Below are 14659 nucleotides of genomic sequence, written 5' to 3' on the forward strand. Positions count from 1 at the left end.
GTACCTGGGTGTGTGGATGTGCATGCAGATTGTGTGCCTGGGAATGTGTGTTTGTGTGTATGCAGATGTGCACACGTGTGACTGTGCGTACCTGGGTGTGTGGATGTGCATGCAGATTGTGTGCCTGGGAATGTGTGTTTGTGTGTATGCAGATGTGCACACGTGTGACTGTGCGTACCTGGGTGTGTGGATGTGCATGCAGATTGTGTGCCTGGGAATGTGTGTGTGTGTGTATGCAGATGTGCACACGTGTGACTGTGCGTACATGGGTGTGTGGATGTGCATGCAGATTGTGTGCCTGGGAATGTGTGTTTGTGTGTATGCAGATGTGCACACGTGTGACTGTGCGTACCTGGGTGTGTGGATGTGCATGCAGATTGTGTGCCTGGGAATGTGTGTTTGTGTGTATGCAGATGTGCACACGTGTGACTGTGCGTACCTGGGTGTGTGGATGTGCATGTAGATTGTGTGCCTGGGAATGTGTGTATGTGTGTATGCAGATGTGCACACGTGTGACTGTGCGTACCTGGGTGTGTGGATGTGCATGCAGATTGTGTGCCTGGGAATGTGTGTTTGTGTGTATGCAGATGTGCACACGTGTGACTGTGCGTACCTGGGTGTGTGGATGTGCATGCAGATTGTGTGCCTGGGAATGTGTGTTTGTGTGTATGCAGATGTGCACACGTGTGACTGTGCGTACCTGGGTGTGTGGATGTGCATGCAGATTGTGTGCCTGGGAATGTGTGTGTGTATGCAGATGTGCACACGTGTGACTGTGCGTACCTGGGTGTGTGGATGTGCATGCAGATTGTGTGCCTGGGAATGTGCATGCATGTGCATACGTGTGCACCCCTGTGTGGCATCTTTGGGGTGCTGGAGTGAGAAGGGGCCGTGTGGCTGGAGGAGGGGAGGATGGTAAGGAGGGTCTGTCCCAGGCCTGGCTTGGGGTGAGCTGCTCTCCATCCCTCCTCCCCAGCAGGGCCAGCTTGATGCCCCGAGACCTGAGTGGCTGCCCGGGCCCTGTGCCCAGAAGGACCCGCGCTTGGTTCAGTGCTGTGCTGTCACCGTCCTGCAGTTCTTAATGGAACGAGGGCCTACATTTCCGTTTTGCACTGAGACTGCAAATTCTGCAGTGAGTCCTGCCCCCAGGACTCTCTGGGCTTTGGAGGAAGGGATGCCGGGCGGGGTCTGCAGCCATGTGAGTGAACCTGGTTAGTGTGGCTTGGGGAGCCTGGGGGCTAAGTGTGCAGGGGCTGGGCACAGTGGCCAGATGCAGCAAAGAAGAATAGGATGGTCGGTTAAATCTGAGATTCAGACAAACGACAAATACGCTTCCAGCATAATTATGCCCCGAGCAATACTTGGGTACTAAAAATTAATTGCTATTTTTTAATCTGGCAATGCCAGCTGGGGGTGTCTGGCCAGGTGGGTGGGGAAGCTCAGTAGTCTGCAGGCAGGATTTGTCAGTGGGCACAGCCCGGCCACAGCCCCCCAACGGCTTTGCGGGTGGCAGACCCCGGGAGCGGCTGCCCTGTGTAGAGCAGGTGGGGCAGGGTGCCCTGCTGCCCCAGGCAGCCTCTGGGGTCAGTCGTCCGGGGAGAGTGTCTGTGGACCTCACCATCCCCGGAATTGGTTGCATTTAATATGGGTAAGGTGCAGAGAAGCGGGTCAAGGTCTCAGATTAGTGCCATCATGGAAAGAGGGCAGCGGCCGTCCATCTGGAGCCAGCTCTGTGTGCCCAGCCCACAGCTCAGCCCTCAGGCCTCGCCAACCGACGTCTGCTGGTCTCCATTTAATGAGTGGTTTTGGATTAAAATGGGAGCCAACAATAGGGCACCAATCTATATTAAATCTCTGCAAAATGAAAATTGCAAAGGTTTACTCAGGGTCGTTACAGGAGGAAATTTAATCACAGCCTCATCCACAGCGTCCCCTCGCCACCAGATGGACAACTGAGCTGCTGCTGGGGGAGTATGGGTGCCTCCTGTCTGTGAGGAGGGCTTCCTGCTGACGTCTGTGGCCCGGGCACTGCAGGTCCGGCTGAACAGGGCTCAGGGCCGGGCTGGGACACTCAGGCCACATGCACGTGGAGGTCCACCCATGACATCCGACGACAGCCCTTCGAGCTCACTTTGCTTATTAAAGACTTCTCTGTGTTATTCTCTATCCAAAAAGTACTACAAGAGAAAAAAGTTGTGACAAGATTCGAGCAGGAAGACGGCTCTCCCGCGCTCCCAGGTAGCAGGACGGTGATCTGTGGGGCCGCCTCCCGGTCCGTTTATCTCACCAGCCATGATCTGGTGGCGTCTTCCCTCTGAGTCCTTCCTCCTTTTCGAAAAGCATTTCCTGTTTCAGTGCGAGATTCTCATGTCTGGTTTACATTCCGTCCTTCCTCCACCTGAGCCCCGAGAAGGGGTCGGCTGACTCAGTCAACGCTAACTGACAGGCAGCTGAGCAGCAGCCCGGGGCGCTGAGCTTGCAGAAAAGTGATATCATGGGGGGCCCCCCGCCGGGCCCTCCCCAGGACTCCTCCCTGACCACTACTGTCATTTTTATTTAATCGGTGAGCTGTCCCAGGCCCCTTACAAGGAGGGTGTGTCAGCCCTCAGGCCAGCTCAGGGCGGTGGACTCGCTCACTCCCGTTTCGCTCCCCCGTGTCTGGGCCACCTCGGCGACTCCTTGCCCAAACTCTCCGCCTCTCATTGGGTCGGAGAAACCACCACCGACAGCCAGGCACTCGACTCTGCGGTTTTAGCCCAGAGGATGTGCTTTCAGGAAAGGGAAGCAGTGTGGGACGTAGTCAGACCAGCTCAGAGGGCCACGGGCATCGAGGGTGCACGGGCTTCTCTGTGTCTATTATGGGGCTGTCAGAATTGCAAGGGCCGTCTTCAGGCACCTCAACACGCCCGCCAGTCGGGTCCTCCCGGAAGGAGTAAGACTGGACCTCTCCTTTCATCCCCCAAAAGCCTCTTTCGTGTCATAGAGACTCACGCAGGGCTGCTTCTGCAAGAACCAGGGTGGCCCACAACTTTCAGAAGTCCGCTGGCACCTCCGTGGGGCAGCAGAACGATGAGGCCGCGGCGTGCAGCCCCACGGCAGGCACAGCCCTGAGGTTTGTGGAAACGTCTCACATGGCTCTCCCAGCTCTCATGCTGCTGAGATCACAGCCCCACCTTACAGAGGGTGAGCCCGAGGCACGGAGCGGGAACCGCGGTGAGCCGCAAATGCACAGCGCTGAGCGAAGGAGGCCAGACAGAAAGCTCCACGCCGGTGAGTCCATCCAGACACGGTCCGGAAGGGGCAAAGCTACAGGGCCACCACGTGGATCAGTGGGCGCGGGCCAGGCGAGCACGAGAGAGCTTTTTGGGGAGATGGCAAGATTCCCTCCTGGTTGCAGTGGTGGCTACACGCTGCTTGGTTTGTCGGCACTCAAGACTGTGCCCCTGGGGCGGGTGCACGTTACTGTATGTGAATTATACCTCAACAAGCCTGACTTTAAAAAGTCAAAGAGCAGGCGATAGATGGTTCTGGAAAGAGATGGTGGGGACGGTGGCACAACATCCTGAATGTCTTATGCCGCTGAGCTGTGCCCCCACAAATGGTTAAATCGGGAAGTTTTACGTGAAGTATGTTTTACCACAATACAAAGAAAGAGGACACAGTCTCGCGTAAAAGAAGAAATAGCCCCTTTAGCACAGCCACCCTGCCGCTCGTCCACCTGCAGGCTCTCCTGGCGGCCCCAGGGGTACGAGGATCTAGCAGAGCGCCACTGAGCCTATCGCCTGTTGCTGACATGGAGCCGCCGTGCAGCCCGCTGATCGTCTGGCCGGGAGGACGGCTGAGGCTGACACAGCAGCTCCAGGGCCTGGGGGCAGCGCAGCCGCTCGTGTGTGGCCCACTCAGTCCTCAGGATGGCTCCGAGCTCCCGGCTCGGCTCCGTCATCATTGTCTCTCCACGGGGGAGAAAACAGGGTGCAGAGCCCGCCCAGCCAGGGGGAGCTTTCCCCATCCTGGACAAGGGCGCCGGGCGGAGGCCCAGAGGGGCCTCTGACCTTGTTTGCTCATTTGTTAGGGTGTTGGAAACATTCTTTGTCCACCTGCATGGTGGGCGGAGAGGAGGGGCCGGGCGAGAGCAGAGCCTTCCCTTTCAAATGACACAGTTAGCAGTTCTGCGGCCGTAATGAGGCTGCTTAATGAAGTCAGTGCCCTTGAAAGTTCATCCACGTCCCTCATCTGTCAGCATGGCCACCTTCCGACAGAAGATTAATTAACCACCACGTCCCCTGCGGGGAGGGAGAGCAGCCCGACGTGAAAGCGGACAGGGTTAGGGGACGCACGCTTCCTCAGAACGACTTTTTAAACCAGCCTTTCACGCAGCAAGTCAGGGGAAACTGCCGGACATCGTGCTCAGGAGGCGCTGGCCCATCGGCGCCCATCCCTGCAGCCGCCAGCAGCTGCCCCTCCAGCCAGGGCCTGCGTCCTCCGGCCTCTCCCCTGCAGGGGCCTCCTGGGATCTCCTGAAGCCGGACGGCTGCCAGTTAAGTGGGGCGGGTCTGCTGCTGGGGGCGGCCAGGCTGAGCCACGCTGTCTTGGGGCGAGAAATCGGGGGCCCAGGAAGTGACCGCAGCTCAGGAGTGGACCCTCCCCCACTCCCAGTGGAGCTCCCGACTGGCCAGTTCGGCTGTCCTCGCTCCCTCTAGTCCTGGCTGAGGACATCCTCGAGCCAAGTGGAGACTGTCTCTCTCAGGTCCCGCCCGCTGACTGCACAGGGGCAGTCCCACCACCATCTGAGCAGCCTTGGGGCAGCAGTGCCTGTCACGCCCATGCTCAGGGGCGTGGCTTGGCCTTGGCAGTGGTGAAGGGTGTCCCCGGGGAGACAGGGGACGCCTGCAGGAGACTGTGGGACCCCCACCGCTGGAGCTTTTATTTACACTGCTTACCCAATCTTCTCTTTCTGAAAGGGTTGGAGACCTAACCCCTGGTGACCACTGGGTCCTTTGCCCAGGACTTGCCAGGTTTAAAACAGCCTGCGTTGCGGAAAACCCCCCAGTCCCAGCAAGTGGGCACGGGGGTCACCCTGCTAACCTCAGTCAGACACAAAGACCAGACGGTCGACAGAAAGGGAGGGGGTTTCAAACACTTGTCTTAGAGCGAGATGGGGGTGAGGAGAAACAGCAGAAATGGGGGTTCCGGAGGGTGCCGGGATTGCTCTGTCTCGCGGATCCAGGAACCCTCGAGGGGAATGAGACTGAGCAGAGGGTGACACGTGCACACACGCACTGCTCACACATGCACACGTGCACGCACACACAGGGCTCGGGTGAGTCAGGCAGAGAGAAGAGCAGCTGCCCCAGCTCCTCTTGCCCAGCGTCCACCTGGCTCCAGGCTGGGCTGAGGCACCGGGCAGCTCTTCTCCTGGATCGGCCTTTCCTTTCCAGACCAGCCAGCCTTCCCTGAGCCAGATGCAAGCAGCATCACGGTGGGAGCAGTGACCAGGGTCTTGAGCCCCCCAAGCTTGTGATATTTAAGGAGCAGGTGTGATGGTTGGTGGAAGAGGCTACCCAGAGGGAGGAGAGTGTCGTAGACTCTTGTTTTCTTCCCCAAAGAAGCTGCAGGAGTGAGAGGGACAGAGAGGGAGAGAGAGGCAGAAGAGCTATGATGTGTGTGCCGGGAGGGGCCTGGGGCGTGTTCTGTTCCCTGGGCGCAGGCGTCTCTGGAAGCAGCCCTTGGACGTCTGGGACGTTGCTTTTCATCCCATCTGGTGCCCTGAAGTCACTAAGGTGGAGAAGAAGGAGCTGAGAGAAAGCTGGAGGACCTACTCGTTCTGGACATCGCTGCCGACCCCACAGCCCAGAGGGAAGATTCAAGGGCAGATGCGCGTCTTTTTCAAGTCCTGGCAGTAGGTAAAAGGCTTCTAATTTATTTTGGAAACCCAGATTCCTGAACACAAAATAAACACCTTCCATTTGTGGATGATGCTTGAAATGAAGGCACTACCTTCACAGAATTCTCAACCATCCGAGAGCTAGGAAGGACGCTGTGGCGGTTGGGCTGGTCCTATCTGATGGGGCTGGTTACTGATGTGCTGGGAGAAAGGACCTTAAAACCCAAAGAGGCTTGTTCAGACACAGTTTCTGCCATCAACAGTCTGGCTGCCACGGGCCCACTGGCATTAACTGACTCACCAGTAGTGGGGTTTCTGAACCCCCACTATTACAACTCGCGGGCACGTCCACTCCTGAGCGATGAGCTGCTCCCTTACCAGTTTGCATTCCGTGGACGGCATCCAGGCTACTCCACACAAAACCCCCCAGGGACCTGGCGTGGACCTCGGCAGAGGAGACCTCCCTCCTGCCTTTGCCGTGACCACATGGCAGGGGGGGTCATGTGAGCCCCTCTCTGGTTGGCTCTGATCCCCGTTGGAACCTCCCGGGCAGATGCTGGCTAGGACCGGCCCTGGACTCGCTGCCCCAGGTGTTCGCTGGGGCCATGAAAGAAGGCTCTGTCCCGTGCAGGAGACGCAGAGACCCTTCCCAGGGATTCTGTGACTTCAGTGCCGTCTGTGGTCAAAAAGCAGGAAGGTGCTGAGAGGGCCGGGGACGCAGAGCTCTGGGTGGGCACACGAGCCAGCGGGCTGCAGAGGGATGACAGCGACAAAAATGCGTCCTGTCAGATGCCTCGTGGCCAGCAGAGAGCATCGCGGGTCCCCTTTGTGTCTCGGGGTTTGTGGCCAGGTTCCCAGACTGGCCGTGGCCTCGTTAGGGCTGCAAGAGCTGTCCACACGGAACTGGGGAGACTGGGTTCCCATCAGGCCGAATCAGGGCCCCCAGGAGAGCGACTGACTGTGGGTTCATTGCTTTAGACAAAAGGGGGCTTGGAGGCGAAAGAAGGCTGGCCAGGAAGGCTCGGCCATTTCTAACATGCAGGCGAGCTGCTCCTCTGAAACCCTTGAGCTAGGATCCTGCTCTCATCCCCGGAGGCACCACCATGTGGTCAGGCTGACCGGCATGGGGTGGGGTGGGCACTGAGTGTCACTGGGGACAGAAGCCATGGCCAGGTCCACGCATGGCTTTGCATTGCATTCTGGTGGCTGTGCCTCCAAGAAACGCAGACGGAGGCATCTGGGGTCAGAAAGCAGCTTCCCTTTGCATCCTGACCACAGCCAGGCGATAGCCAGCCGACTCCACAGGCCGACCACAGAGGAGCAGACACGTCGGTTTATTCAGAGACCCCTCCACACATGCACCTTAACGAGCGCTCCCCTCCGCTGGAACCTCCGGCATGATTCTGGCTGTCTTCCCACTCAGAGAGCCATGCTTCAGAATAGCTTTTATACATTTATATGAATACGCACGCCTCAGGCACTCAAGCCAGGAAAACGAGCATAAATCACTTTTTAAACCTGGGAAAACGCTGAATCAAAGGTAACTTTGAGAGCCTTTCTGCTCTTATGGTAACGTGGGTTCTGCTCCTTTGGGGTTATTTTGCAAATGTGCATTAACTTTCTAATTTTATGGAACAGACTTTTGGAACACAACATCCAGGGTTATGAATCCAAAGAGGTAATTGTTGGAGAAACGATTTAATACGTTGTAAATCCCTCTATGTCCGTCCCTTCAAATGGGATGCCAAAAGGGATTAAAGACTGAAAACGCATCACCGGCAAATTCACAGGATAAAATTGCTGTAATCATTCTCTGCTGGATTAACCAGGGCTCGGAGCCTCTGCACGGAGCTTCCATCGGAGCGCGCTCAGCCTCGAGGGTGAGGCCAGGCTGTGGCCAGAATGACGGTTTGCGCATCTCACCGATCATCTTAGGAAAACAGTGTTCGTCCTTTACGACAAGGTGCCTCTTCTTTTGACGTTCCCAACCTGCAAGGAGAACAGACACGCATATTTGGCAATGCATCTGCTCTGGACACTCATTAGCTCACCCGCAGGGCCCCCAGGAGTCTCTGACGTCTGCTTAAGTCAAAGGGAAATCCTGTCTTTGGGACAAAATCAACAGAATGAAACAGTTGGAGGCCAAATGCCTGGTGTGTGGTCTGTTGAACTCAGGTGGGCGATGGCCTCATGGGTCCACACTCCGGTCCCGGGGAGCAGAGCTGGGTTTGGGAGGGTCTGTCGATGAGCTCGGGTGGCCGATGGCCTTGTGGGTCCACATTCCGGTCCCTGGGGCAGCCTGGTTTCTGAGTTTGGACGCCGTTACCTGTCACTGAAAACCAGGGGTGCTGCTTTAGGTGAGCGAGTTTCCTAACGGGGGGAAAATGAAGATCTTTGGGCATAAAGTATTTTGGGCACCATCGGAACTGAGAGTGCTGGGGCCACGCCGGTCACGCCAGTCAGGGAATGAAGACAGGATGCAGGACCAAGGGACCCCTAAGGAGCCACTGGGCTCGGAGCAGCCAGCCCCAGGCCCCCATGAGCCTGGCTTCATGGGCTCATAACCTGAGTCTGAATGAGTCTTGCTCTGCGAGCTGCTCGAGCGACAGCCGGTGTGGCCGAGCTCTTCATTTGTGGTGTGGCTGGAGGAAGGAGGCCGCGTCGGCTTCCAGACAGCCCCTCGGCCGGAGTAGGGAGGACCCAGGGCTGTCACTACACCGGCTCTCCAGGCTTGGGTGTGCTGGGCCAGTGTGGGGCTGGATGGCCCGTGGAACCGGTGACCAGGTGGACACACGGCCACCACTTCTTGGTAGAAAACAGACAAAGGCCCTTCTTGCCACCCGCCTGGCCCAGCTAGCTCTGGTGAAAGAGGACTGAAGGAGGAACAAGGATGGAGCACGTCCTGTTGTCCAGCACTAGAATTTATTCCCTGAATCCGGGGCATTTCCTGCTTCCTCTCAAAGCGAAGGAAACAAAGGCCCTCCATGTTTGCATTCTTACCATCTAGAGCGGCAATGTCCATGGTGGGGGCCACGAGCCACATGGGCTGTTGAGCACTTGAAATAGGGCCCGTCTGAATCAGAACGGGCTCTAAGTGCAAGACGCGCTGCAGTTTGAAGACTTTGTACAAAAAAGAGAATGTAAAATAGCTCCCTAATAATCTAAAAATATTGGCTACACCTTGAAAGAATATTTTTGATGTGTTGGGATAAATAAAAGTGATTAAAATTAATTTCATCTGCTTCCATTTCCTTTTTTTACGTGGCCAGCAGAAAACGTAAACTTCCCCACGGGGCCTGCATGTTCCTTGCATGGCAAGGTGCCGGTCTGAAGGGCCATTGTTAACACCTCCGTCCTGGGGACACTTCCTCACACCTCGTCACAGCAGGTTTGTCTTCCTTGCCCACCACGGATCTTGAAAGGCTGTTTCAAATCCGAGCTATATATTTTTTTTTTAAAGATTTTATTTTTTTCCTTTTTCTCCCCAAAGCCCCCTGGTACATAGTTGTATATTCTTCGTTGTGGGTCCTTCTAGTTGTGGCATGTGGGATGCTGCCTCAGCGTGGCCTGATGAGCAGTGCCATGTCCGCACCCAGGATTCGAACCAACAAAACACTGGGCCGCCTGCAGCGGAGTGCGCGAACTTAACCACTCGGCCACGGGGCCAGCCCTCAAATCTGAGCTATAAACAAAGATCTTTCCTATTTAATTCCTCCCCCAAAGCTGAAAAACTCGAGCCCTGGGTGGTTAGACGCATGGAGATGAGTCCTCTCGAGTCGACCCACAGCAATTCTTGCCACCCTGCGGGAGGCAACGCTCGGGAGACCAGAGCCCCGTCACATGTTCCCAGAGTCTCGAGCTGGCAAACGGGCAGCGGACCGGCGCCCCTGGTTGTATTTTGGGCGCGGGAGCTGCCGGAGTCAGACCCTTTGTGCTGGGAAAGTCTTCCCGGCCCGAGGTTCTTAGAACGGTGAGTGTGCTGCGTGAACTTGTCAGAGGTCAAATGACATCTATCTTGAGAGACCAGATTGCTTGATTGGCGGCTGCCGGAGAGAAACCTCACCTCTGGTTTCACTTTGAAAAACGCCACTCGGCCCGTGAAAGGCCGCTGTAGACAAATGGCTTTGCAATTTTAGAAAATGTTTAAATTTAATTTCACTTTTACTTAAACGAAGTTACCCGAAGGATTTATGATTACTTAAATGGTTCTTTTTAAAAATTATTTTCCTCCCAAGAGGGGCACAGAGATTTTTTCCTTCACCTTTTTCTTATTATTTCAGACATTTGCCGGGCGGCTGTTTGCCGACCCGTTGTCCACATCTCAGAGACTTTTCAGACTCTGTGATTTAGAAGCATGGCCCCAACTTGACACAACTGTCTGAAAACTGAAATTACAAGTTCAGTCACAAATGAGCACTACCTAATCTGATATTAAAATTTAATCATATGATTTTTAAAAATCCAGTGAAATCTAATACTTTATGTTGAATATAAATGATGTACAAAACATGTCTGTTTTAACCAGAATAAGCAACTCTGTTTCAGATCATGATAAGTAAGTAATTTACAAAGTTGATTTAGGTCACTTTGAAGTGACCCAGGAGCGAATGACACCTGAGCCTCCCGCAGCCCTGGCTCAGTCTCCCAGAAGGGGCGGAAACATAGTTTCTAACACTCAGGTTTTGGGATGTGCAAAACTGATACACTAGTCTGTTAGGGGGAAAAAAAGACAAGGAAGAAATAAAAATGGAAATTAGCAGCAATCAGTATGAAGCATATATCTTTATGAATAAGACTTAATCACACACTTCATTTTGCAAATACAAAAGGGCCTTTTGAAATGCATTAATTAAAGTTAAACGCTAGAGACAGGCGCTTTGTGTGGCGGAGGTCCTCTCCCCATTAGCGTGGCATTAACGACAGCCGCGGAAATTGGGTTAATAAAGCCGGATGTCGTAGCAGAGCCGCCCGCACAAACCCGAGCGGACAGCTCGGTGCCCAGGGCGGCCGGCGGGCTGCGCGGCGCGGGACCCCGGATGGTGGCAGAATTCCGGGCTGCGCACCGACTTAAAAGAGACAGACCCTGTCTTCGCACCAACTTTAAAACAGACAGACCCCACCCTGCTCCAACCGGTCTGGGCGCCGCCCCCGCGTACTCACCGGTGGCCCGGCCTCCTCCCCGGAAACGTGCGGCCGGTTGGCGGGGAGGGGCTAGACCGGGCCCTCCCCTGACATCCCAGGGCCAAGTGAGGGCGCGGGCTGTGAGGACCCCTTCTCCGTGCAGCCGCCGTTAAGCAGAGGGCGAGCCGCAGTCTCCATCCAGCTCCACCCGGGCCGCGCCCGGGCGAGGATGTCCTGGCGGAGCGCTGCGGCTGAGTCGTCCAGGGCTGTTCAGGGGACAAATTCCGCAGACTTGGAGGCAGCTGGCGTTGGTCCATCTACCTCTAGAGGTAAGCGCCTCTAGGCAGACAAGTAAATAAACATCACAAACTCAGACTTGGGAAAGCCGGAAAGCCACTCCTCGGGGCTTCTTGCGTCCAAAGTCCAGTTCCGCTGCAAACGACAGTTGCAGGGCGGAGTCGGGGTGCGTCGGAGCGCTCGGCTGCGGGGCTGCGGGCGCGCAGGGGTCGTGGAGCCGGCAGAGGCCGGAGGCGCCGGGCGCCGCGCATCCTCAGGGACACGCCCACGCAGAGTGCGGCCCTGCAGTCTGGCCACAGCGGCCAACCCGGGCCGAGGAGGCGCCCGAAGGCGAGGGCCACGACCCGCCAAGCCCGGCTACGCTCTGTCCTCGCGCTCCGCGAGCCCGGGGCAGGCGCCAGGCAAGACCCCCTGTTCGGGATCGTGCTAGTCTTCGCTTCCGCTGCGGCCCTGGTTTTCTTTTTGAGGGTGAGCGGCGGTGCCCGGACCACCACTGTTGGTCACCCCCGACCTGTCCCCGGGCTCGATAACTGGGGGCGTCGGGAGGGTGGGCGCTGCGGGCTCCCCGGCATGGATTCCAGCGTCCCCGCTCTCCGGTTCGATCCAGTGCCGAGACAGGCTTTGCGCTTCCCCCAGCCGCCATCTGTTCAAGGGCTGGAAGGGAGGTCGGGCCGCCTTCTCCCAGTTGGCGGGGTCCGGTGGGGGCAGGGTGACACAGTCATTGGGGGCAATGTAAAATGGAGGACGTGCGCAGAAGGCGGGGGCCGCCCGCGACCCTTACGGCTTCTCGTTACAGTGTTTGCAAAGCGCCGAGGGCGTCCCGGAGAAGGAGGCGCACTTGTCTGGGCAGGGCAGCGCGGCGGCCGCTGAGAAAGGGTACACGGCGGCCTGGCCGAAGGGCGTCAAGGGCGCGGCGGCCACGGGCGTGGCCAAGCCGGGGCCCTGGTTGAGGAAGGCCACGAGGCGCCGCATCTCGTCCAGGGCCTGCGCCTGCATGAGGATGTAGTTCTTGGCGAGCAGCAGCGTGGCGATCTTAGACAGCTTGCGCACCGACGGGCTGTGCGCGTAGGGAATGACGGCGCGCAGCCCGTCCAGCGCGTCGTTCAGGTCGTGCATACGCCGCCGCTCGCGCGCGTTGATGCTCAGCCGCAGCGAGCGCTGCTCCCGGGGCCGCCGCCGCCCGTCCGCCGCGCCCCCCGGCCCGCGCCGCCGCCGCCGCTGCTCGAAGGCGTCGTCCTCGTCGCCGCTCTGCTCGCCGCTGCTCTCGGCCGCCGCGCCCGCACCACGGGGCCCGGGCGCCTCGGGGAGGTCGCCGCCCGGACCCGGCGCACCGTAGCCGCGGGCCGCCTCGGGCCCCCGGGCCGCCCCGTAGGCAAGGCCTGCCGCCGCCGCCGCCGCCGGGTAGCCGTGGCTCAGCGCCAGATACGCGTCCCCGGACAGCGACTTGAGCTCGGCCATGGTCGCGCCGCCGGGGCCCAAGGGCTGGCTGGGCGGGCGGGCGCTCATGCGGCCGTGCCCGCGCCGCCCCCGAGGCCCGCCCGAGCCGGCCGCTGCCGCCGCGGTGCCGCTGCCGGCTCCGCGCGTCCGTCTGGCTGGCTGTCGGTCCCCGAGCCTCCGCGCGCGGGGCCTCTCTGGCCCGCCTGGGCCCCACCTCCTGGTCGACTCCTCCTCTCCGTCCTCTTCTCCCCCCCGCCCTCCTCCACCTCGGCCATCTCCTCCTTCCTCCTCCTCTCTTTCTCCCCCCGCCGCTCTCCGTACTCCCCGCTGCCGCGCGCAGGGCTGGCCCGGGGGCGGGCTCTAGCTCCCACTCGCCGGCTCCGGTTTTAAGGTGCGGACGCGCCCGCTGGGACTTCGCGGCCATCCAATCAGAGGGGACCTGGTGACGGCCTCTTTCTGGAGCCTGGCTCCACTAGTGGCGCGGACCCACGACCTGGGGTGAGGGCACCGCCGAGGTGGAGGGAGCTGGAGGTCCGAACGGGGATAGGGAGGGGCGGCGGGGACCCGGGAGCGCATCGCCTGCTTCTCGGCGTCCCCTGCTACTACCGCCTGCCAGACCCAGGAGTTGCCATCACAGAACGCTCGCTTCCCCGTGGGCACTCTCCTCGGTCCGTGTCGCCCTCGGTCCCTTTCGCAGGGGCCGCCTCCAGCGTCGCGCAGGGCTCGGAGCAGGGAGCGCGCAGCACAACTGCGGACACCCCGACCCGCCGAGGCCGGAGCAGGTGCGGAGCGCACGCCTGGGGCCCTCCTCCGGGGTCTTGGGCGCGCAGCCCAGTGCGGGCGCCCTCGCCGAGCCGCTGCACAGCCTCGTGACCCGAGTCGGCAGACTGCGCGCTCCGGGCGCCCTGTGGGCCGGCTGGGCCGGGAGGCGCCGTCGGGGACTTGCCCGCCGCCGGCCGTTTCCTGGGCCTCCTGCTCCGCCACGCAGTTCGCCGGGACAAGTGCGTCCTGAGGTTTCTTCCACGCTCCCCCCCAGGTCGTAGTGACTTGAGGCAGGGGTTGCAGTTTGAGGACAAAACCTGTTTCAATTACCTGGTATTTCAGATGAAAGGTTTTTTCCATGACTTGCCTGACTATAGAGGGAGAATTTTCTGTTTTCTACTTGGGGGCGAGGGCTCCCCGCATGGCGTTGGGGAAGATGGCAGGCTCTGCTCGAAAGAGATGGTGCTGCTGGTCACTCTCCAAGCCAGTGAGAGACGGGTGGGGATGAGTCATATGTCCTGGAGCCTGAATCTCAGCTAAGACCCCTCCAGGGACGCTGCGGTGGTGCCCCCAGGTGGGCGTCAGACCAGAGGTGCTGTCTGAGCACCTGCAGGGTGGCAGGCTGATGTGTGATGCCTGGTTCTGCAATTCTCCCACTAGCCTGGAGTGGGGTGGGGGGCTCTGCTGGTCATTGGGCACAGCTTTCCTCAGGGTGAGGGGTGGGCTGGCTGGCCAGGAGAAGTCCCAGCAGCTGGGGGTTAGGGGCGGGGATTGATCCAGCCTGTCTGAAGGTTGCGGAGGGGTGGGGTAGTGATGGGGAACCCCATGAGCCGCTCAAACCGGGAAGGATAGGAAGCTGAGGGCAGCCCGGTTCCTTCCTCAAACCCTGCGTCCCTGTTTCCCGATACGCTGAGGGAACGGTTTAGCCCGTCAGCTCTCTGCCAGTGCACCCCCAGCTGACCTTCCTCCATGTTCCTTGACCCAAAACTGGAAATGCGGTGAGCGCAGGGTGCCTCGCAGGACTTGTGCCCCAGCTTCCAGAGGTGCCACCTCCTCTCGCATCAGCCCCATTTGATGGGAATCCTGCCAGCCTTGGGACCCACCTTTGCAATCCTTCCAACGGGGTGAAGGCCAGGACCCCAAACTTTCTCCCAGGTG

At 58.8% G+C, this 14659-nt stretch overlaps 1 protein-coding gene across 1 annotated transcript; it reads right to left on the reverse strand.

Moving 5' to 3' along the window:
- Positions 1 to 11762: 11762 nt before the first annotated feature.
- On the reverse strand, positions 11763 to 12976 carry BHLHE23 (basic helix-loop-helix family member e23). The gene has a single exon (XM_044748324.2). It carries the CDS (start codon positions 12806 to 12808, stop codon positions 12080 to 12082), a length of 729 nt encoding a protein of 242 aa, XP_044604259.2. The 5' UTR covers positions 12809 to 12976; the 3' UTR covers positions 11763 to 12079.
- Positions 12977 to 14659: the final 1683 nt, after the last annotated feature.

Source organism: Equus asinus, chromosome 15, assembly GCF_041296235.1.
Source record: "Equus asinus isolate D_3611 breed Donkey chromosome 15, EquAss-T2T_v2, whole genome shotgun sequence".
Classification (NCBI taxonomy): domain Eukaryota; kingdom Metazoa; phylum Chordata; class Mammalia; order Perissodactyla; family Equidae; genus Equus; species Equus asinus.